The sequence below is a fragment of the Amblyomma maculatum genome, chromosome 1, assembly GCF_055883805.1.
Source record: "Amblyomma maculatum isolate TAMU_Amacu chromosome 1, ASM5588380v1, whole genome shotgun sequence".
Taxonomy (NCBI): domain Eukaryota; kingdom Metazoa; phylum Arthropoda; class Arachnida; order Ixodida; family Ixodidae; genus Amblyomma; species Amblyomma maculatum.
In genome coordinates this window covers 128,138,817-128,164,220 of record NC_139344.1, presented here as the reverse complement: position 1 = coordinate 128,164,220, position 25,404 = coordinate 128,138,817, and the positions used below count along the sequence as shown (strand labels likewise).

The 25,404-nt window shown below is 43.8% G+C and overlaps 1 protein-coding gene across 6 annotated transcripts in view; it reads right to left on the bottom strand.

Moving 5' to 3' along the window:
* Positions 1–25,404, bottom strand: part of LOC146203898 (uncharacterized) — a 112,255-nt gene that overhangs the window by 6,112 nt on the left and 80,739 nt on the right. For all 6 annotated transcript variants that reach the window (XM_084588969.1, XM_084588974.1, XM_084588973.1 and 3 more), the window contains 2 exons: positions 12,770–13,062; positions 8,112–8,324 (listed from right to left, as the gene is read on the bottom strand). In XM_084588969.1, the coding sequence (XP_084445095.1) occupies positions 8,112–8,324; positions 12,770–13,062 (506 nt within the window). The remainder of the gene's footprint in view (positions 1–8,111; positions 8,325–12,769; positions 13,063–25,404) is intronic.

The following is a 25,404-nucleotide window of genomic DNA, read 5'->3' as shown; positions in this document are numbered from 1 at the left end:
TAAGCACAAACATTGGGATCCAAGGGCAGTGCATCTTGATTACTCACCAAGTCAAGAAAAATAATGTCATCAGGATTACGGTAGCTACTTACTTGAAGACAGCATGCACGAATGGGAGCTTCCATGCAAAGAGGAAACAGTTAAGAAATTGCCCCAGCTTTAAATGGGCTGCCCGCAGGGTCTCCTGCTGTCTCAAAACACTTCTGTAAGCTGCTGACATGTGCATCATGCTTGAAATGCTTGAAATCCGAACACTGGATTTCAAGCATTGTCATATTTTCTTTTGCGCAACAGAAATCTTGCTGTCTGAACGGTTCTGCCGAAGTTTTTGTTAGAAATGGTGTAGAAAATTTTTAACAGTGGGTGCACGCACCCATTTTTACACAGTCCGATGCTAGAATGCTTTATCGGAGAATGTGACGGGGATTGTATCGGCAAAAGTGATGTACCGACAAATAGTATGAACCTCATCTGCCAGACATTTGTACAGTAGAATCTCGGTGATACGAAATTCAAAGGGAGACGAAAATTTTCGTATCACCCGAAATTTCGTATCACCAAAAAATGAGCAAAATCCGTTTTCAAGCCTTCCAACAGGTACGAAATATTTATTTTCGTTCAAAGAAATCGCGTATATCCTTCTGCACCTTCTTTTCCGCGAGATCTGATAACAGAGAGTTTTGAAAAGTGAAAAATTGGGCCGCTGTCTTCTCCCGCACAGACTTGGAGGTCACGGCGCGCCGCAGAACATCGATGGTGTGCATCGTTTCTGCTGCCGTCGGCGGTGGGTCATCAACGCTTTGGTCATCGTCATCTTCGTCAGTGCATGGAATGCCAGGCTGTGATGACGCTTCCTCCGCAATATCTTCAACCGTGAGGAGACCACAGGTGGTGAGGTCGTCGTCCACGGTGACGAAATCGTCGACGCAACAGTCGACGTCAAGTTGATTCCAGACATCGATGGGAATCGGGTCTGGCACTTGCGAGGCAGTAGCCACAGCGGATTTGAAAACCCCACACTTCGCGAAACAATTGGCAATGGTCGTAGGAACGACGCGATCCCAGGCAATTGCAAGAAAATGCACAGCGTCCAGAAGAGTGATCTGGAGATTCGCGTCCTTCCTTTCAATCTTCGCAAGGAGGCGGCGCACCAACAAAGCTTTGAAATGGTGCTTAACATTCCTTATAATCCCAGCATCCAGTAGTTGCAAATGACTTCTTGCGTTCGGGGGCAGGAACACCACCTTTACACTCTGTAGTGTCATTTGTTTTGGATGGGCGGTGCACTGGTCCAGCAGCAAAACTATTTTTCTGTTGTGGCAAGACATATTGCGGTCGAGGTACGTGACGAATTCCATAAACAAAGAAGACGTCATCCATGCTTTTTCGTTCGCCTTGTAGACGCAGGGCAATCGACCGGCTGCCTTAAAGCATCAGGGCTTTTGATATTTGCCAATGACTGTCAGCGGCATCTTTTCCGATCCGTCGGCGTTGCAACAAAACAAAACTGTGATACATTGTTTGCTCTTTTGTCCGCCCCAGCAGGCATCGCCTTTAAGCACAAACTTTTTTCGGACTGGAGATTGTAAAACAGCCCTGCTTCATCTACATTAAAAACATCACGTGCCTCATATCCCGCTATGCAAGACGGCAGTGTGGTTGTCATCCAGTCTTCCACGGCGGAGGCGTCTGCTTTTTTTCCTTCGCCACAAACGGTCTTGTAGGAATGATTATGACGCACCTTGAACCGGTGAATCCATCCACCGGAGGCCTGAAAGTCACCAATTCCAAGTGTGAGTGCGATGTCCGCTGCCTTCCCACGAAGCACTTTTCAGTCGATGTTGACGCCGGCCACCGTGACCTCTCTGAACCATGTTAGAACCTCTTCCAACTTCACATGGTGGGCAGTTTTGGCTTCTTTAGAATTCATTGCGAAGTGCTGCACATTCTGCATAATTTGGTCGCGCTGACCAACGATCGTTGACAACGTTGACAGCGGCAGGCCTAGCTCCTTGGCCATGTCAGTGCGCCTTTTCTTGGGCTCTTTGTCCACCTTATTTATAATTTCCAATTTGTCTTTAAAGGTCAGCGCCTTTCTCTTCCGTGACATTGCAGTATGATGTACCTTTTCGCGTTGCCAAGATGATCACAAAACGACGTGCTATCAACGCAGTGTCAGCCTCAACAAACGAGAAAATGAAGCAACGTGTTGCCGCTGCAGCGGAGACTCCGGAAAGCGGAAGAGCATGGCCTGCGGGGCGGTGGAGAAATGTGGAGAGGACTGCAAGGCCGTGCGCACAACTAAAAAACAAACAAAAAAAAAAAAAAGAAAAAAAAAAAGAAAAAAAAAGCGGGGGGGGGGGGGGGGGGGGGGGGGGGCAGATATCGCCGCCTTCCTTCGCCAACTTCGCTGCTGCCGCGGGTTGCTAAGCCGGTTTTTTCCCCGCTGTAATTTTTTTTTTTCTTCTTTCGCGCGCGTGTGCGTGATCCGTGCTATCAGTGCTGCACCGCTGCGCACGCTTTTCTTGCTGTGCGTGTGTGCGTGGGCCTCGACCGGTCATGATACCCGTATCACCCGTAGCGAAAAGAAAAAGTGTTCGAAACATCCGATTTTTTGCCCACTGAACACAATGCAATTCGGCCGGGGAATTTTATGAATTCGTATCACACTGAATTTCGTATCAGCAGAGTTCGTATCACCGAGATTCTACTGTAGCACAGAGCACCGTCCATTTCAGTTTCAACGTTCAAAGCTGTTAAGGCACAGAGACATATGGCTTGTTGATGGAAGCTTTAGTGGACTGTGGTTACTGCTTCACCCAAGAAATTCAAAACTGTAGTGCCGTCCAGTGACAAAAAGTAGAAAAGTACATCATCGGTGATGTGAAGGGAGTGTTTTCTTTATCAAAGGGCACACTGGAGAGATAACAAAACGTAAAACACTGCAAGCACCCGTGAAAGAAATAAGAATACGATGTACTTCAGGAAATTGATACTATCGCTAGACGTCATTAGGTTGGGTGCTTAACTTATCAAGGCAGTGTTTTGCTGCAAGATGCAACTTCAGACTTTTTGAATGGGATTTTCATTGCCAAATTAAAATGATAAAACCTCTTTTCTTGGAAATACTCAAGCTATACAATATGAATCAATATCTTTGCATGTTAACCAAACTTTCATGACATATTTTGATTGTTGTTTGGTATCTTAAACACAACTCCTTGAAATTTTGGCAAAAAAGACATGCAACAAGCACACTATGCTATAAAGATAAGCACATTATGGTACCTCATTTCACGCATCTATCTTTTCCCCCAAAACCACGTGTTTCATGACTTACCGTATTTACTCGCATAATGCTCGCACTTTTTTTTCATGGAAAATTGATGCTAAGTTGGGGGTGCGATAATTATGTGGGGAAAATTTCGAGTAAATGTTTTGGAGGGCTAAAAGCAAATTTAAATAGGTGCAAATCGGGATTCTTAGGTCAGCTATTGTAAATATAACCATAACATTACTTTCAAGCAGAACTTACCCTTGTTATAGAAGTACAGGGTCGCCAAAAGCACAAATTGCTAAAGCACTTTATTTACTGCATGCAGCCTCATCACTCCCTACGTACCGTGGTATAATGCTCACAGCAGACCATACAGTTCTACTCTCGATCAGAGACTTGATCCGAGTCCGTATCAACACTGCAATCGCTGTCTCCAGTAGCGCATTACGCAGAACTCGTTGACGCCGAAGTGCCTGCTAGCAGCGCGGCTGCTATGCTGTAGCTCGTACTTGAAAGCTTTCAGCTTAAAAGCAGCAATATAACTTGCGTACCGCCCCACCACGATGCGGCATCAAGAACACAGTAGATGGTGGAACAAAGCAAGTAACATGGACGGAACAAAGGAACAATGATGAGACGCGCAGACACCTTGCAAAATGGTGACTATGAGCATCATGGTGGTAAAAAAAAAAAAAAAAAAAAAAAGAGAGAGAGAGAGAGAGAAGCATAACCGATGATGATGATAAACTCGAGCATGCTATTGCCGCCTGGTAGCGCGTTGTGCACACGAGTTCAGCAAGGTTCAGTAGTGCTCCAAAGATGGCGCTTGTTACTATTAGCAGACGACTCTCGCGGTGGTAATATTGGTGGTGCGATGATTATGCGAGGAAAAAAAATTTTCGATTTTTGACGCCCAATATTGGGATTGCGAGCATTATGCGAGTAAATACAGCATACGCTCCCCAGACTAGTCGCTGCTAAAGGCTGGGCTGCAAGATTTCTTTTATAAACAGTGTATACAGGCGCTATTGGTGTTTAAAATGAACGCTTTCAAATTTACAGCTGAATTAGACTAGGACCATGGTCAATATGATTGGTTTGGTTTGTGGTGTTTAACCTCCCAAAGCGACTCAGGCTATGAGAGATGCCGTAGTGGAGGACTCCGGAAAATTCGACCACCTGGGGTCCTTTAATTAACGTGCACTAGTCACTCAATTTTCGGAGAACCGCGAAGGTCCCATCGCCTGCTGGCAACCATGACCGGCACGGCCATGAAGCTTCCAACTGCTCGAGGCGCTCCTCTGGTGCGGTTAAATTCAAGTCGAACGCAGAGGACATTTGAAGACCACCGCAGCTACTTTAGAAACAGTGAAATTTGTGAATAGAGTATGGTAAGCTTGTACGGAAGGCTGAGCAGTGGTCTGCATGCGGATCATCCCAGTCCTGCCAAAGAGCTCTATCGATTAATCCGACACTTTGCTATTCTGTTGTGATTTTCGTGGTACAGTTGAACCCCACAATAACGAAAACCACAAGTACGAATTTCTCGACGGAACGAAATATTTTAGGGGCCCCGGCCAACGTTCATAAGATTCAATGCATTTCATCTCTCTCAACAATGAAACGCTTTCAGACTTCAATTCTGCAACATTGAAGGTTTCTGAAGCAGCAGTCCACATGTTTTTTTCGTGCATAATTCACAGCAGGATGATGATTACTGTGCCCCTGTCGTTTGAAAAAAGAAATAAAACTATTTTTGGCGGGCTGTGATTCGTTGGCAACCAGTTCAAATGGGTACAACCGTCACGAGTTTTTTTTTTGTGGACAAAATTTGCCTGGAGAGTGCAACGACGGGTAATGGTTTCTGTTTTTTAATTTTTTTTATTCCCTTATCTTTAACTTTTGGTTCCGGCGACCACACACATAGGGAATGACCACCATCACCATCATCGTACTGAGAAAAAAAAAAAGGAAAGCCTCAGTACCAATCCAATCCAATCCAGCAGGCCACGGATTCGCTGTTTTTTTTTTTGTCTGGTGAGTCAACGTGCAGCGAAGATGCCTCCTCCGACCAAAAAGCGGAAGTTTTTGACGCTTCAGGAGAAGGCGGAATTCTTCGCACAAGCTGCAAAAGGAAGGAAGAAGATAGATATTGCGGAAGAGTTGGAATTCCGTGCAGTTCGCTTCTTGGCTGCCCTGAAGAATGGAGCACGATCACAGCACAAGATTGTGACAACGGAGACTTTTGAAGATGTAGATAAGGCTCTGTATGCTAGGTTTTTAGAACAGAGAGCCAACAAGGTGCCGCTGTCCGGAGCCTTAGTGCAGCAAAAAGCCCTCGGCTTCGCGTGCCTACTAGGGCACGACAATTATAAGGGAAGTGCCGGTTGGCTGAGCCGTTTTAAGGCAAGGCATAATATTGTTGATAAATTACTTTCCGGTGAACTGGCAAGCGTCGATGCGGAATTGGCATCAACTTGGATGCGAGAAACGTATGATGAGATGGAAGCTGAATACCAGCCCTGCGACATCTACAACGCCGATGAAACTGGCTTGTTCTACGAGATGCTGCCATCAAAAACGTTGGAACTGATGCCATGGTGGGAAGCAGAGCAAGAAACGTATTACGATTTTGTTGTGCTCCAACATGGATGGCTCCGACAAGCGTCCGCTCCTCGTCGTCGGCCGAAGTAAAAAGCCACGTTTTAAGGGGAGTCGCAGGCTGTCCATGCAATACACAGCCAACCATAAATCATGGATGACCTGCGCCATCTTTGGGAGTTGGCTGGCCGCCTTCGATAGAGACATGCGAAAGGCAGGAAGGTTTGTGTGCCTGTTCTTAGATAACTGCAGTGTACATCGCGTTGACGACACAGCTCTGACAAACGTCCGGCTGATATTTTTTCTCCCGAACTGTACCTCCGTAAACAGCCCTTAGACCAAGGGAGGCTTCATCAACGGCTACTCTTGAACATCGAGATAAAGAGCCAGTTACAAGTGGATTTGTTCATGGCCCTGAAAATGGTGGCCGCGGCGTGGACAGCAACAAGACCAACTATTATTCAAAACTCGTTCTAGCACGCTGGTTTCGCTACTGAGCAGCTCGCAACGGCCGCATCGCCAGGGTCCCAGCTGCCAGAAGAAAGGGCCGCACTGGTTAGCGCATGGCAGGAGCTGCGTGGCGTTGACGATACTGTGCCGGAGGCGTTGGACGACTTCCTCTTTGTGGATGAAGACATAATTGTTCACGAGGAATTGACAGTGACACCATCATCAAGAATGTGTGCAGCATAACTGAGGAGAGCGACGACGAAGACGGCGACGACCAGCTACAGAAAAAGGAGGCAAGTCTGCGAGATGTGCTCGATGCTCTCGACACCATACGTTCGTTCATCGGTGCTCACGATGACGATATTGCAATGGAAAGCCTGCTCACTTGCGAGAGCAGGATTTTGATGCTGCTGCAAAGCAAGAAGAGACAAACGTCTATTACAGACTTTTTCAAATAAAGTTGCTCTTCCGCAGGCTCAGGTTCATACTTATTCATCTGTACAGTCCTGTTTTTCGTAATAACGAAATTCTCGCGAAAACGAAATATTTTCTCGCCTCTGTTCAACTGTATTGTAATCCCTTGCACTTTCTTGCCTTCCTCGATTACCACCGTAAATGATCACATAGAGTGATTCTCTATGGCGATGCAGATGCCAACTAACTGTACGCCATCGCACATGCGCGCACACTTTAATGCAAGCTCACTCGCGCTTGCTTGTTAGACATCTTTATTGACCCAATCAAAATAATTACCATTAATCATTATCACTCATCGCTAAGCGCTGTTACTCGTTTCCAGTCAGTTGCGGTCATTCAAGTCGTCGTTTGACGTATTGGAAGTTTCGTAGTCATGATGAGTCATTCCTTGTCCCTGTAGTCATTACCACTCATAGCTAAGCATTTTTACTCACTTCCAATCAGTTGCGATCATTACACGTGTCTTATTGGCCGTTTTGTAGTTATTAGCAGCCATGATGAGTCATGCCTAGTCATTTGACTCATTTCTAATCAGTTTCAATCATTTCAAGTCATCGTTTGACATATTTGTTATGCAGTCATGGCGACTCATACCTACTCAATGTAGTCATTACCACTCATAGCTAAGTATTTTACTCATTTCTAATCAGCTGTGGTCATTACAAGTCATCATTTGACTCGTTTGGTTGTTTTGAAATCAATTCCATTCTTAATCTCCCTCCTCACACATCCGAGCGACACATTAGCGCACACACTTTCACTATAGGAGCTAGCCTAAAAAAGTTTTTGCCTTAAAAATCTCTGGACTTGTGCAGCATGCAGGTTGCTGCAGCCGTAGGCGCTGAAGCTTTACATTCTGACACTAAGTATTCCTTACAAAAAAAAAAAAGAGCAACAAAACCCAGATGTGAAATACAGCAATCTCTAAACACGCAGTGCGGTGAAAGGCGTCCACGCTGTGACTGTCTGGAAGCTTGATGGCGAAAAGCAGGCCACGGCGCACCATGTGACCAATGCTAACCGATCGGTGGCGCAGAAGCGCGGGGAAAAGGATCATGGTACTATGGTACTCTGAAAATTATCGAGTGACTCTAATGTGCACTGACATCGCACAGCGCACGGGCACCTTGCTTTTCGCCTCCATCGAAAAGCAGCCTCCGAGGCTGGGATTCAGTCCCGCAGCCTTGGGAATAGTAGTTGAGCACCATAACAACTGAGCCACGCCGCCACCCCAGTGAAAGTCAATATGATGTGAAAATGTAAAGATGATGAGGAAGACTAGAAACTAAGCACATGCAGAAGTTACCTTGGGAGGCCTTCCTCTCCGCTGCACCTTCTTCAGGCGCTTTGTGCCCCTTCGTGTGGCAGGCCCAGTGGAGCCACTGTTCTCAAATGCCTCCAACACTGGTGGCCTGGGTGCATCATCGGCAGCAGCAGGGCTTTTGGATACTCTGACAGCAGCAGGCAGTGGGGCATCCTCAGGAGCCAACACAGGCGGCGCACATTCCTCTTTGGACACCTGCAGAGAACAAGAGATGGCAAAACAAGTTGACTTGTAAAAGTTAAAATCAATGCTAGGGCACTGACACTTCAGGGTCAGGGAAGTGCGAATTATAAGGTTTTCCATCATAAGTTTTCTACACATTTAATGCAATACAGCCACTGCTTTCAGTGCCAAGGATAGAGATGGCATGCTTAGGGACAGGTAGTTGTATGTAGATTAAGCCCATATGCCTTGGTTATAAAGAATTGCGTGCTGATGATGCGTGTTGCATCGTCCGCTGTGAGCACATTGTGCTTTCAGGTGCCTTGAGCAGACCAGCTACATTTTTTGAGTCATGGTTGCGCTTGGCTGCGTGCCTGGCACACTTGACTGTGTGAACATCCCACTGTTTTAATGTCCAAAATAGGCACCAGGGAAAAATAAGATATCTGGCAATCAAAAAGCAGCCATAATTAAAACAGTGAAATAATTTTAGGCACATTTGCACAGAAGTTACAACATGTAAAATTAAGTATGGCAGCTCAGGCAAATGGTATTGTTTTCAAATATACTGTATTGCGATTCAACACCCTCCAAAGCACCAGCCCCCATCATTTTGGTCTTTTTTTTTTTGCCCGGCGGCACACAACACCCCTTGCAAAATATTTCTGGCGGAGCTGTGAGGTCGTATTGAACGCTTGCGGCACAGCGCTTGTGCAGTGCAACAAAGCCTGCTACATGGTGCCTCGAAGTTCGTTACACCCGTTTTACGTCGAACCATATTTGCTACAGGAGTTAAAAATAAGTGCCTGGCAAAAATATTCTGAAAGAGTTTGATTAGCCAATAATTCGTTATATGAGTGTTCATTATATCGAGGTTCCACTGTTTTTCTTCCATCGTATTTACCCCAATGTGCCTTTCGTTCACTGTCTCCTCGTGCTCTTTTCAGGTTACTCTGGTAGGTTTTTTTTTTTTTCATTTGTTACAGGCGCTATTACAGCAAACACCTCAGTGTGCAAAACATAAGATTTGCATTTTTGAAGTTCTATTGCTTTAGGTACTTTTATAAACACGTCAAACATCCCACTTAATGGTACACAGAAGCAATTCAGGGGGCCAAAGCATTGGAATAAAAATTTAAAGTATCTTAACTGAAAAAAGTTAGTCAAATCTCGATATAACAAATCCCGCGAGACCGCAAAAAATCATTTGTTATTTTGAAATATTGTTGTAATGAAAAATCTGCGATTATAAGCCAGTGGTCAAACCCAAGTATGAAAATGACGTACCTTGTAAGTAAGCACGTGTGTAGACGAGCAAAACCTCAAGTGAAAATGTTGCACTAAAAAGCTGATTTATTTGAAGAAATTAATTATTTTCTTTTGCCGCGTGCAGAAAACACGACCGTGCACTACATTACACCACTACAGCACATACACCTTCCACTTTCCGGAACACCTCATTGCGTGCGTGACTGCACCGAGCGATTGAAAGTACAAACTTTGTCCATGTGCAAAAAAAAAAAAAAAAAAAAATCAAAGTTCTTTATGACCACATCTTCAATACTCCCTGAACTTTCAAAATCTTGTCTCGGTCTTTCATAATGATCGCGGCATTCGATGGGGCAATGCTAGCTGTCTGTAGAAGCCGAATCGCTTTTTCCCTGCGCCGATTTCTTGCAGTGAAAGCAGCTGTGTTCATATCTTCTTGGCACTTCGCTGGCTAATATCATCGCCAATCTCGCACAAACTTCGCAGTAAGATAATCTGTGGCAAAAAAATAAACAAAAATACTGTCCCGCACGCGCGAACACACAACATAGGAAGAAAAAAACGCAGGCAGCTAGGCCTGCTGGCTACTGCGTAATAAACCATAACTTCATGGTGGCACTAGGAGCTGGTCCTAGATGTCCTGATGATGATAACTACAGCCCACAGACCATACGCACAGAATCGGCGGTTTCTGTTTCGTTTCACGCGAGTGTTGCAAGCTGCGGCGCTGTTAATTTTAGCCGAATTCGTAATACTGATGTTCCAAAATTATAGAAGAAATAAAATAGGTTCGTTATTCTGAAACATACGCTATTTTGAAATTCGTAATTCTGAAATAGTTTTACATTGAAAACACAGCAAATCCACCGGGGATTCATAAAAATTTGTTAATTTGAAAAATTCGTTATTGTGGTGTTCGTAGTAACGAGATTTCACTGTAATATGCTTAGCATGCAGAGCGTAGTGAGTGCAACGATTAAAGTGATACACGGATGATAAATATAAAATTTCACAAGTTTATCACTCTATCAGCTCCAAGTTAATATAGCACGCACTCTCTAACTGTGCCAATCAAAACTCGTCATAATTTGACTTCAATAGGGCTAAGAGCGCAGATTCGCGACTTCAGAACGCTGTACCATACAAACAGGGCAGTATTTTTCGACCAAAATTCGCAGGTTGAGTCAAACAAATCCACTTATAACATTACTGAGGTACCAAGGATATAATACAAACAGTAATTGTTATAACCGGGTCAGACAAAAAAAAAAAAAAAAAAAAAAAAAAAAAAAAAAAAGAAAAAAAAAAAAAACTTACAATATCAAAATAGGGGACCTTTAGCAAAAATGATGTCCTGGAGAAACTCCACCATTGTAAAGTCTTTTGCATCGGTGCTTGTTCCCTGTCGCCACAGGTGAGAGCTAAGAAGATCGCCTCATCAGTGAAATCTTTCATTTTTCCCGACTGCCATTGTCAACAAGCAAAACTTCTTTGAAGTCTCGACACATTGCCATTATCATTATGTCGATGGGAGGTTTGCGAACCTCTTGGTTAGTGACATTCAGCATAAAGTCTGCTTTCCAGCAGCAATTCTTGACAAAAAATCCAATTAGCTTACGGGTGCAAGGAAACAGTGATGGCGAAAGGGAAAAGAAAATTGTGCTCGCAATTTTGTCCCTTTGCTTTCTGCTTCGGGTGTTGGCTCACGGACGCCAATCGTGACATGGGAATAGCCTGAATCACAATCTTTCGAACGAGACTAAAATGACACCGGTGGAGTGCATATTTCTCGATCTGCGGCCGATCAAAACTCGGTGCGATTTGACCTCCAATTAAAGGGCCAAGCGTTCAGCTTTCAGAACTTTGGAACGCTGTAACATGCGAAATAGGTGGTATTTTTCAACCAAAATTTGCACATAGCTGCAGAAACGTCTCAGGACCGCGAAAATGAAGAAGTCGAAAATCGATTTTTAGACAGATTTTCGGCCGCAAAGAGCAGTGTCCCCCCTAAAGCAGGACTTTGTATGTGGGCTAGTAGCCTGAGCTATCGTGTCATATTGGCGGAACTTAAGTGTCCCCATAATTTTTTCACACTGCTTCACTACAAACTTCCAGAAGGCTTTTTGTTTTCCAAAATTGCAACAGGTGAAACAAGTCATGGCATTTTTTCGAACCACATGGTCGCATGGGAGTTTGTTACTGTCTTGCACAAGGTATGAACAACTGTCTTGAAATATTCGAGAGTGTTTAGCCATTACAATTTATTTTTGTTTGACGGCAGTGCTAACTGCCCAACCATGGAGCCCAACAAATGAATAGGACAGAGTGAATAGACAGAGTTCTGCACCTGCAAACTGTTCACCGCTGCTGTAACCAAATATGATATCGCCAAGGTTGGTCATGCCATACAAGGTTAAAGGCATCCAAATAAAGAAAACTCTGGAACATAGGAAAATAGAACTTCTAAAGGGATGATAGGAAAAGGCAACCTCCGATATGCCCCTGTCAGATCAGGGAGTGGGGGAGGCAATGTGGTCTGTTGCCTCCACTAAAGGGCCTTAAAAGAATTCTGATGACTTTGATGGTCATATTCTAATGCAACAAATCAGCACAAGTGATCTTTGCACGAGTATGTCAGTCAAATTCAAATGCACTCTGTAGACACTACTATTTACACAAAATCTTTAAATAATGCTCCTTACAAAAATATCAGGATGACACTCTGCTAAGCGCATTCTTAAGTGCCCCGCCCTTGCCCACTCACATAAACTGGGGAAACTGTGCAGCCCTTCTCAATGACTGCGCCTGAGCGTGTCTGCGTGTGCTAAGTTGAGAGGGAAGGGCAAGTGAATCATTTTTTATTGTCAATATCTTTGGCGTGAGTGAGGCTAGCTGAAAATTTTTTTGTGGTGCTGTAATGGAGTACCAATCGCTTGTCCACTTTTCCTAGCCTTGGTGAACGTCACTTCACTGTCTCTTTGATGGCCAAGCAGTTGGTGTTTGACCAAAACCCCCTTTCCTCGGACGTAGCCAAATGTCACGTATGGCTAGACACGAGTGAGCAAAACCCGCAAGTTGTAACACAACGAACATCTGTTACTGACAGATGCCCCTGCAGGCCCATGTCTTACCTGCACAGCTCCTGAAAGAAATTTCCACAATAACGCAGAACATCACAGTGCCAAGATGAGAAACAAACAGGCACTTGCCTCAACGCTGCGGGTACGCCGTGGCCGAAGTTGTGACTGACTTTCCACACGACTGCTTCTGCGCCTGGTCGTGGCTCCCACTGGCTGCTGCTGGCTGGCAGATGAGGATGCAGTGGTTGCTTGCTCCGCTTCTTGGGCAGCCAGACTGGACTTCACCACTGGATCTGTAACGGACGTTTCCTGCTGCTCCTGGGGCTCCATGCCAATCAAGCGGACACCACGGCGAGACTTCTTTGGAGGCAGCACCATGCCCTTATGCCCAGAAGCACTCTTGGCATGGGTATACACCGGTTCTACAATGCAGAGAGAGAAATTGCATGATTTCAATTAAAGTCTAGTGATATACAATGCATAAGCAGCAGAAAAGCATAGGCTGATATCATTATTGTTCACCAGGTGCCCATACAGGGACTGAAACTTAACACTCTGCATGTGATCAGCGATTGATGCCCTTCTATTAAACCCTCACATCTCAAATTTAAATGCACAGACCACGAGTTCCCAAACATTTTTTTTGCATGAAGGTAGCCAACAGCCATCAATATGTGCCACATATTAATTGCTGGCGTGCAGCACCTTGGTGCGAAACCAAGATCTATGCTGGGGTCGGTGCCTATGCTGACGGTGCGAGACTGATGAATGAGCTACAATAACAGGAAATCTAACGATCTAGAAAGATTTTTAACGAACCAGGCACTGTGCATGGTCCGCGTAGCTAAAAGTGGGGAAGCCCACTGGGAGCTCATGGAAACCATGGAAGCAGGGGTTTCGTGGAACCAAGTTTGAAAGCCTCTGCTATAGACAACCATATTCCAGACATTCAGTAAATAATTACTGCGATGCAAAGTGTGTGCACCACTATTTTAAGGTCATTTGATCATTTGTACTTTCCGATAATTCGAACATTTTTCCTGGTCCCTTGAAGGCCTAATGGAGTGAACCTGGAGATATTGAATTATTGCCTAAATTAAACAGCTGAAGAATCCACTTGAATATCCCATGCAGAAAACTAGAGCGTTACTGAACACTCTTAAAGGTACAGAACACTGGAATTTAGATCTCAAATTTTTTTCGCCGCAGTGGAAAGATTGATGTCTAAAATGTTTGATTCCATAACGGTTTTGTTAGAAACGCTGTATAAAATTTTTACCGGGAATTTTTCGATCAACGCGTGCGCCCGTTTTTATGTAGTCCAATGCTGGAAACCATGAGCAGCAACCGCGATGACTGGTAGTCGTCAAAAACGACGTACTGAAAACAAATATATCTTTCATTCGCCAGACAGTAATCAGACATTTTTTGTGTGGAGTAACATCCTTTTCAGTTTCACACTCAATGCTGTTACGGCACAATAATGCACGCCCTCATCGACGAAAGTTTTAGTGCGCACTGTCATTGCTTCATTCACGAAATTGCAAACACAGTGGCGTCATCTAGTGGCAAAACCTTAAAGCATCCTCTCACAGTGCGAAAGCAGGGGTGGTTTTTATTAAGGTCGCACTGGAGAGAGCAAAATGTAATAAATTATGCCAAGCACTCCTAAACGAAAAACGAACATTGCACAGTTACAAAAATCAGTGATATTTTGCAGACATGTAGTCACGTGGGGGGCTACACTGAAAGTACTAGGGTTTCTCCGCTAAATAGCGCCTAGGTTGTTTTTATGCGATTTTTAATGGCAAATTAAAATTAAAAAGCCTCTTTTCTTTGATATTCTAGTGCTCGATCTGTACTATAAGAGGCAAGATCTTTTCATCTCCACCATAATCTTATGACATATTTTGGCCAGTGTTCTGTCCCTTTAACAAACTGCTGTAAAAAAGAACATCTGATATGTCAGTGCACCTTATGGCACTCCTGCAACCTTTTGCATATAGAACAGTGTCAGGCATGCCTTTCCAAACCTACTGGCTCCACTAATCATGTAAAGATGCCATTAAGCACATAAATCATGTCACATGAGGAACTTGGCAAGTAATTAGCAGTAGCCTATAGTCAGGTGACACCTTTTTACGACTGCTATGATGTGGGGAAAAGCAGCGTTTAATGCAACGCTGTCCATGCAGGCTTGCTCTGATTGCCTACATGGTGACCTGATTAGATCTCTTCTGCCATGTGGTGGTCACAAAAGCACCATCCGTGGCAGCTTCTATGTGAAGCAAAATAGTAGGCCTAGCAACACTTGGCGAACAGTGTATTACTGCTAGTGGGCCAGCTGGTGACATGGCACTGCAGATTGCACGTCTTCATTCTTTGGCATATTTAAGAAGTAAAAGCTCGTTAATTCGAACTTCATGGGACCGGGAAAAAAGTTCGAATTATATGATGTTCGAATTATCGAATGGCCTCGGAAAAACTGACAAGAACCATCTGCATTGCGGTAAATTTACTATATTAACTCAGGCATATTGAACCCACCCACCCGTGATTTTCACCTTAGAATTCGAAAAAAAAAAAAAAAGAAAAAAGGGCGTCAGCCGTTAAAAAAAAGAAAAAGAAGCTCCAGTCGTTAACGCCTCCCTCCGTTTCGTTTTGCGTCAAAACGTCGTCACAGTTCACAACACATCTTGGCAGTGCGCCAAGATGCTGCTCAGGGATAACATGGTGATGTGGTTTTCTTTTGATGTTGGCTCTAGCAAGGGGGAAAGCGAACTTGGCAGAGTGCCAGCGTTTGTCCGGCTGTGCAAGCCTCATTTTCAATACGTTCGCTTTATCATGCCATAGGCGATTGGGGCAGGCGCTGTCTACTACCACAGGCAAAAACAGCAAACGCCTTTTGTAGGGAACGATGCTAAAAGCCGGCGTCATGACCGCGGCCGACCGCCTGCTCTCGTTGACGGCCGGCCGGCCGATGGATGAGAGTGGACGAATCTTACAAAAAAAAAAAAAAAAAAAAAAAAGCGTAACCCGTGGCGCCCATCTGAAGTAACAGCTTCTTGTGGGCTTTTGCTGGGAGCGCGCCAACAGTGCTTATGCGCATTTCCGAATTAACAGGGCTGGATTAACGGGTATTGCGAGTTTCGGAGGTTTCACGGAAGAGAGTAGGCAGCCGCGGCCGCCAACCCCTATCCTCTGGCGCCGCCATGCTGGTCATGGCGCCATTTAGGCTTTACCCATTCATCCATGGTTCTACCTGGTTTAATCTTCTATCTCCGTTTTGGAAGCGCACAGCCTCTAACCACGCCGCTCTTTCTCTGTTTTTTTTTTTTTTTTTCCCACGTGCTCTGCGCAAAGCCGCCCATACGCGGCGGCGCGATGTTCGAATTATCCGCTGCGGAACCGATTCGCGTTTGAACTAGCGGGCTTTTTTGTACACAGATCTCTATGGAGCTTGGCCGGACCAAGTAGTGTAGTTCGAATTACCCGAAAATTCGAATTATCGAGGTTCGAATTAACGAGCTTTCACTATACATCGCATTATCCTTATATTAACCTCTTTTAATTCCCCTTTCAACTTCGATATATCTGGTATTTTATAATTCTGTCATACTGAGGTACAAAATGACCACAGTGGCCCACATCCCGAAGGTATCTCTGTGCACCTTCCGCTGGTCATGCACTCGCACTGTCTGCAGATATAGGGTAGAAGGAATTAAGGAATGCCTTCAAGGGCCTTAAAAAATAAACATTAGCCTTACAGTGGCTGTTTTTCAACAAAAATGCATCTACAACACTGAGCAACTATATGTCGCAAATGTCAAGCATAACAACGCTATGGGTAGAAAGAAGTCCACAATGACAAAAAAAACAGTAATATGATGGCGCATCCAGACCAGTTGGTTGCCACTGCCTCTAAACAGCAGGGTTGTAGAGTAGAACCACGCTATAGTAAACTCGGATACAGTAAAGTGAAACTCAAGTCCCAGTTAATCTTCCATAGATGACTGTACATTTTCCCCTCTTTATAGTAGACATTTTTGATAAAAATCGGTACGTCAGGTGAATAAAAAGTGTGTCTAGCAGCGACATCATACTTGTCACGAATTGAAGAAAATATATACAAAAATAAAACTTTTTTGTTTTACATTACGTGCCTTTGTTATCAGTCTGACCAGTCTGAGAAGAAGCCAACTTTACGTAGGCCTTGGAGCCATGAAGTAAAGTATGCGGTGCATAAGAAACAAAACTAAGGGTGGCTACAAATGTGGAACGAAGGCAGAGAGTTCTCTTCAGAAAGTAAAAGAAAATAAAAAGTTCAGCGAGAAATAGGGAAGAAAAGAAACAGTCAAGCATGCACAGCACTGTGCACCGCGAAGCACGAGGCAGCTGTGGCAAGGAGTGGAGGCATGGCATGTGTGGCTTTCATTTTCCGGCGTCTTTAAAGGTGCACTGAGAATTTTGAGGGCATATTTTAAGTGCAGGAAATCGATCTATGTGTTTCGAGCATTCTATAAAATCCAAAGTATTTCCCTCTTTGGCGGGTTTCACTGTTGAAATCAGTCACCCAATGCACGGAGTTAAGTTTCAGGCAATCATGTGGCGGCTCACAGCTCTGTCATCGGCGAAAAGATGTTCTGAACATAGTCCGCTTGCATCGGGCTTGTTGTTTCAATGACATGTTCCCTAATATGCAGCGGTTCTTATAAAATATTCATGTCTCATCAAAAAACAAAAACAAAAACTGGCCACTGCAGAGTGATGAGGCTGAGTCTCACAAAAGCTTGTGCACATGTATTTTGATTGCCGTGGGCTCAATTCACGCCTATGTTGTCTGTGACTAAAACTACTTGATCACAGAAACCCAGAAAACAAAACAAGAGGAAAAATGACATATTTGCAAGCCGAGGCACGTCAGAAGTGAAAACGTGAGCATGCACACATATTTGCGAGTGTGAATCGTCAAAACTGAAGAAAAACTGACCGCCTGTGGTGCTCCCATGCGGAGGCTTTCATTGCCTTCCAATATTAAGGCTGTCTTTTCGTTATCTTGTTTGCATGATAAAAGTGCATGTACAGTTTCAAAACAAAGCTTGATTCACAATTCAGACATATAACCATAACACATTTTTCAGCAACTGTACCTCTGTTCTTACCCTTTTTACCTGAGAGCTTTATTTTCAGTAAAGTGTTATTCTGCGTGGTTAAGAACTGGTATTTTATTGTACAAGCCAACTTCATTTTTCTCAACATCGCCCCTTTATGCGTTACCCAAGTTTTAAACATGCCCCCCTCCCCCCTTTTTTTTGCTGTGCACAATTATTTTGAAAACTCGGTAAATTTGGACTATTTTCACAGTTCCAAAGACTGAGTTATTGAAGTTGTACAGCAGCCATAGCGAAATACCATGGGGTGTGCCGTGCACACAAATGCCTGCTAGCCTGTTAATAATGCTGCATACTTTATGAATACCAACGAGCACAAGCTCTACTGCACGAAATTGTGAACAGCCTGCAGTTTCAGTCCACTAAAATACTAAAATAACAATGTCGAAAAAAGTAAGAGAAACTGGATACCGGCATAACAAGACATCTTATAATAAAAGAAAAACTAGCGACTAAACTAAGCTATGTAATTATTATTATTATTTTTTTTTTGCGAGAGCTGATCTTCTTCTTCAAGAAGAAGATCAGCTTTTTTTCTCCCCCTTCTTTCTCTTCTTTCTTGGCTCAGCTTGTTCTTCTACCTCTTCTTCTTCAGCGGGGTTCAGTTAAATGACCACTATTCCTTTCAATTTTTCATAGGTAGTCTCGTAGCTTCCTGTTATGCAATGCCCCCTTGTGAAAAATGGGTGACATTTCAATAGGGAAATAAGAGCATGGTTAGGATTTATTTTGATCGGTTCCACAGTGCAATGAATAAGGGCTGTTTCTGAAAACACAGCACCCATAGCTCAGAGCTCCCTATGCTCTGTCTTAGAAGCGTATTGCCAATCCCTGAAAACTGCAGCAACGGAAGTGCCAGGTGACGTCACACAAAAATAAAACACGACAAAAAGTAAATCAATAAAGCTATATGTTTTCTGAGTATACATTGCAGTGCATATACTAAAATGCATATGCAATAAAATAGTTTGCTGGAATACAATTGCTTCCAGAAATCCTTGGATCATGCCAGTTGCGTCCACCACGCCATCTTTAGTACTTTGATTCAAAACAAACAAGAGCACATTTAAAGACCGCACTACCCGTCGCTTTACGCACCACGTACCTGACTGAAAGATGTGTTCGATTCCTGCAGGTAAAGTTTTTTTTTTAGTTCACAACATTCAAATACATTACGACCATATTTCCTGGGGTATGTTCCCCTTTAGGTTGCATAATACCATGTTTTTTGTTCTCAACAGCAGCAAAACCAGCCGCGAACGCAGCCAGGACATAATGGTTTGACAACGGTTACACTACACAATTACCTTTGCTGTAATCAACTGTCTTCAGTGAGTGAATGTTACTTTTAGGCTGCGTTCAGACAGCTCTCGGCAACAATAGCCTTTTAACGTGCATTAAACTATATTTAACGAATTTACGCCTCGCCGAGTTTTCAATTTAATTTATTCAATATTGCAAAGATGGCGCGACAGTCGCCACCGATGTATTACACTCTTTACAGTAATTTTAAGCCATAAAACTATTTTATTAACATTTCATTTCAGTTTCCGTACTGCGCTTCATGCTCAAACAAAACGTAAGGTTGTGTTTTACTTTTCAGTAACGCGCCTGGCACTTCCGTTGCTGCAGTTTTCTGGGAACGGCAATACGCGTCTCAGATGTTTGCAGCACTGAGAAAGGCAGGGGTGACCTGGACCAATCAGGATATGTGCACTATGATGGGCAACTGTGCTCCTGCTGCTGACCCCACTCATTTAGAGGGTGAAAGGAGTGTAGAAGCACTATTAAATATTATAGTGCGCAGGAGCGAGAGGCACCAGGATTGGGCCAAGCCGTCCCTGCCTTTCGCACTGCTCTTTCGACACGGACACCTTCCGACACTGTCTAGTTTTGAATTTTTTATGTTTTAAATTTTTTATTCGGTGAATAATTAACAGCACACATCAGGTAACACAAACAAAAAAGAGCACAATTATGCATATTTATTCAGACCAGTTCTGTGTCCCAATAAATTAGCACTGCCAGTGGAATGCATAACCGCCCTAAAGGTTTTGGCTGACCAGCATTGCCTAGTGGCAAACAAGAAATATTTCATAAAACTAATAAGGCCACAATTAAAATTGCTCATCTGCATCACTTGTGTGGTGCAATGGATTCGCACTGCATTTCTGAACAATAAAGACAGCAAGCAGTTTGAATTCACTGATATAAGTTTCAACTTTTTTTTAAAATAACAGTGATTAACAATATTTCTTAGGAGCGTTACCTTTAGGTTGCATTCTGGTATGCGTTAAAAAAAGAAAGCAACAGCAAAAGAGCTGTGCCAGGAAGCAGCATCGCACAGCTGAGCAGGGAGGAAACATCAAAGGTTGGGTTACGGAAATGCTGACAGAATGCAATTAAAAGCAACTAAATCATTTTTCTTCTCTGGGTGTGTGTTGTCGTTTAGGTTGCATTATAAGATACTTCCGAGCCAAAATAGTTATTTAAAATGCTGACAGATGGCCAGATAGGAGAAAGAAAAAGAAGAGGAGGAGAAAGAAGTTTGGGCGCCATATCATGGAAAGATCGGACTTACACAGTTCAGAGTCCCTTCCCGTAAAATAATAGTTAAAGAAAAAAACACCATGCAGAACACTTTACTATTACTATTCAGCCACTTTTAAGGTTGTATTAGGAGACGTTTTTGAGCCAAATTGCTGTTTAAGAAGCTGCAGCACATGCTGGGCTAGTGAAATAAAAAACTGAGGTACTGTATGTACCTTCAGAGAGAAATTACCCCCTAGTAGCAGCCCGCTGTGAGAGAAAACACCACATGCACTCAATTGGCTGTGGAATGACCCGAAGCTCAGAAAAGTGAAACCAATACTGCAGCTACACTATTTTCACATGATGTGGCCCTCTGTCATCGCATTTTCGGTTGGCGCTATATATGCATTATTCTATTCAGGTTTCAAGAGTAGAGGCATGCAAATACAGTGAAACCTTGCCAGTACAATCTTCACAATAGATGGTTTCCAGCATAATACAATTCTTTTTCGTTCTTAGCAGGTGCCCTGTAGTGGTAACACATTTTCATTTATTTAAAACAGCTAATGAGACCTCGTATTTCAGGTGGATGATATATGAAAAACTCACGTGGTTCCAAATTTTCCTCCAAGGTGGAGGAGGGGTGGGGCAATAGGTACTATACTCCGTTTCATACATCAAGTGTAACACTACCAAAGCTACAGCGCTTGTTTGCGCTCTCCGCATCCACGATAAAAAATAGTGCCTGCTCTTGACAAGAGAAAATAATAGTTGCTTTGTCTGCAAGCTTAATACATTTTACATTTGCCATCAACTTCATAAAAAGCACCTTTTTTAGGGAGAAAAGGTCGGATTCGGCTAATTTGTATGTTTTTTTATGTCGTTTTTGTTCGTGCCGCGCTTTGCTGCCCCGCAACCTTGCCAGCTGTGCCACCAGATGGCGCTGGCTGTGCCCTCCGCGCTGCGCATCCCTTTTTGAGAAAATGGTTCTTTGGTGCGCATTTTTTCTATAAGATCCGCTCTGTGAAGATGTCTAAGCATGCGGAGCATGTTATTGCGAACGTGTATGCTCGGAATAGAGCTTGTTCTCGCAGGAACCACTCGCCTACTGAACGAGCGCGTAGTGATACGCCTCCTGTTTTTATTCTTGCGGACTACTTGCGTAGCTTTCGCTGCGTTGCACCTGATGTATGAAACGGAGTATAGCTGATGGCAGATGTTTCAGATTTTTCAGTACCATTAGCACCCTTAACCAACCCCTTTTGGTGTTGAGAATGTTTTCTTTTTCAAATTCTCACAGGCGGTTTCTCAGTTTAGGGCCCTCCCTGTGGCAGCCCGTTTCAATCCCCAGCCAGCACTTGGTGGCTTTGTGCCTAGCTAAACCAGTTTCAGAAAAGCTTTCTGGACACTCAGAAACAAAAATTCCAGTGCAAAATGGAAGGTTATTCAAAGGGTTGTAATGAAAATAAACGCTCTCCAAGGCATGCTTCATTCGAGACCTTTTGAAACCTCTTCTGAATAATACAATTTTCGCATATGTTTCAATTTTCAAATCCCTGGAAGAATTGTATGAATGAGATTCCTCTGCAGTGCTTTTCAAACCCATGTCGAATACAAATATTGTTAAACTACCAAAATCAGATGCTAGCAATGTAGCTATGACCCAAATTGAATATGAATAAAATTTATTAAACAATATTCATTACTTGCATGAATACTTGAAGTTTGAACAAAACGGATTATAGCACCCAACAGCAAAGTGCTGACGGCAGAGTTAAAGCAGTCAAAAGAGATATGTACACATTTGCACTAAAGGGTACACAACACCAAGTATGGTTGGCGGAGTTTAATGTCCTAGAGTTACTCTGGCTCACTTTTGGATGTTGAACTACTAAAGGACGCCAGAGAGGAGGGCTCCGGATAATTTCAGCCAACTGGAGATTTTAATATGCACATACACTACACACTACCCATCTTGTGTTTTCCCTCTAGGAAACTCGAGAGTTAACACTTCCCTGTCCATGCTTAGTCATTTTCCCACTTTTCAATAATGATGGTGATGGGGCTCTTCCTTTTATATTGGGCAGTCACAACGAATATGTCCTAGCCTAAACATCAGTGTGGAGCAGGCTGTTAGTCCTTTAGTTCGCATTTTCACATGGTGTGTCACTGTTGTCACCAAGTGTTTGTGGTCTAGCTGTAGTCATTCTCCCCCCTTCTGTAACCGGGTTTTGGCGATGAATACTGCAGCGAAATCCAGCTGGCCCTCTGAATGTCGCGGGGAGATATTGGTGCAATGGAGCGCAACATGCTCGGTGCTCTCAGTCTTGATTCCACAGCTACGGCACTCGACAGCTTGTACTGCAGGCACTTGAAATACCACTCCTCAAGCCTAAATTGTGCGACACACTGTGGTGTTCATGCAAGCTCTGATGGAAATAAACACCAAATCATTGCGTGGTTTTGTTTTTTAAGCTTTGCTACTAGCTGTGTGGCAGTCAGCCAGCACTGCTACAGATGCTTATATGCATGGCGCCAGTCTTACTTTTTTGGAATGCAGTTCTGGCACGAAACGTACACTTCCTTTCCATGTTTGTGTAGTTCTTCCTGCGTGCCACAAATGCACATTTGCCACAATTTCTTTGCTGCTAGTGCGGTGAAGCCTACTCACACGAATGGTAGAGCTTGCGCAGGTGCTTACCGTTTCGGAGCAGTTCTGCTTTGACATGCGATAAAGGTTCAGTGAAACAGCTAAAATCTTTTGCCATAGATTTTGCTCAAAAGATAGCCACAGCCCATTTTTTTTATCACTTATATTTTCGTACAATTTTTCTCATCGTTATGAACCATTCTATGTGTCAACTTTTGAACTGGCATTTCTTCCAGTCCCTGAAGTTCCAATTATTAAGGTTTTACTCTATGGGAAACGAGCACGTTACTGAGAACCAAGCAGCAGCCAGGTTCAAATGCTATTCATATCGAAAAGCAAATCGCATTTATTTTCGAATATCACAGCATACTTCAAGGAACAAAAAAAAATAAAAACCCTTCATCCTTTGTAGTATGAAATAATGAGTCTACTGTAGGGTAACACAACTGAAGTTGGCAAAATAATTTTTAATTTCAACTGAACTGCTAAATGCCATACGTACACTACTAAAAAAGACTTGGACCACAAATTTTGTTTTTCATCTAACACATACCTTTTCTTTGCAATTCAAATGTTTTGCTGAGGAACCAAAATGTCCGTAGTAATGAGGTACGATTGGTAGCCTAGGCCACAAATGTTTTCCAATGTCGCAGCCATTAAATTATCATTCCTTCTGCAAATTTCACATACCACAAATATTAATGTTGTGCGCAAATACTTAGCAGAACAGTTATTCATGCTACGCCTCAGAGTCTCCAACTCCAAAATGATTATTTGCATTTTCATATAAGAACTCAAAAAGGCTGCCTCAGCGAATGCCAGAATGTTTGCTACATGTCTTGCAGTGAAAAACGTGCAAACCTTACATGGCAGCTGAAGACCGTCCCTCACCCTTTTTGTTGAGGTGGAAGGCAGGAATTATAACAGTTGTAGCAGGTCAAGGGACAATATCAGCAACATGATCGTCAACTTCTCTTTGGCCGCTTCGGCGAAATGCATGCTTTGCCTTCGATGTTGACACTGAGGCATGCTAACTGTGCCATGACAATAACGGGCATAGGTAAGCACCTACCACGGCATGCAGCTCAAAATATTTGCAGTGGAACGAATTTGCATGCAAGTATTCGAGGTCTTTTGCACACAGAGTTCATGTGAATTCTGGTGGGCCTGCAAAGGTTAGTTGATATTGTCCGAAACTTGAATCAGCGATACTTTCATGCATAAAATTATGCATGCACAAGGCCTGCTACCACCCTTTAGCAGGCTGGTATTGCCTTTGGTGGGTGGTCCTGCAAATGGCAGAAATAGGTCGGCTTCCTACCCCTAGTCACTGCATAGACTTCTATGCAACACAATGATGCATGCTTCACTTGCATAGCCCGCTAGACCAGGACAACCAGCCAGCAAAGAAGCTACAATGCAAATGGTTTATTACATATATTGTTTTCAAGCAGCCAGTGCCTAAGAGGAAGGTTCTATTCCAACTCTCACATTACGGTGGCATGTGACGGCACACGCGTATTGGCGGTGGGCATTGTCCACTTGTGTAGTTTCATCTTCAGATATGCTTGTTACAAGCCAACCTTGACCTGGCTAAGTTTTGTAGCTTCTTTCAAAGGTATAAAGCCTGATGGTTTGGTTTAGAGGGTTTAACATCCCAAAGCCACCCTGAGCCGTGAGTGACATTGCAGTAGAGGGCTCCGGCAATTTCAACCACCTGAGGTTCTTTGACGTACACCGCTGTCATACAGCACACAGGTGCCTTGCTTTCTGCTTCAACTGAAAAGCAGCTGCCGTCGCTGGGATTTAACCCTTACCCTGGGGTTCAGCAGCCGAGCACCCTAACCAGTGAGCCACCGCAGGGGGAAGGTGTCAAGCTTAAATAAATCAGCCCCTTACAGTGGCTATCCATGCATGGCTTGTAGATCTCTCCAATTATAATAGATTGAGGTGTGGCTGTAAATCAAAGCATGCTGTAGCAGTATTCAGATATGTAGGCTTTTTTTACCACAGACCAATATTTAGGACACTAATGATTGAGATGCTTACAAGTACACGTATGAAAGCAAAAGCTTACACGCAGGATACGCTGCCGCAACGACCGCTGCCCACACTTCCTCCTGTGGCGCGCGCCATCACGTGACTAGTAACGTAATGGCCTTCGCACTCTTTCTGCTTTTCTGACAGCGCTCTCTCCACTTGTCCTCCTTAGACGGTTTTTGATACGCTAGGCTGCGCGGTGTGATGAGCTGAATTAGACATACACTTGAAGATACATATGTTGTCGGTTCGAATCCCTATCACAAACTAGCTGCCAACTTGACTATACTCGAGGACACGTTTTCTTGGCAATGGGCGCAAAGGTAGGGAGGCGGGGCGTCTTTAAAAGTGTCGCTCCGCCATGTAGTCCG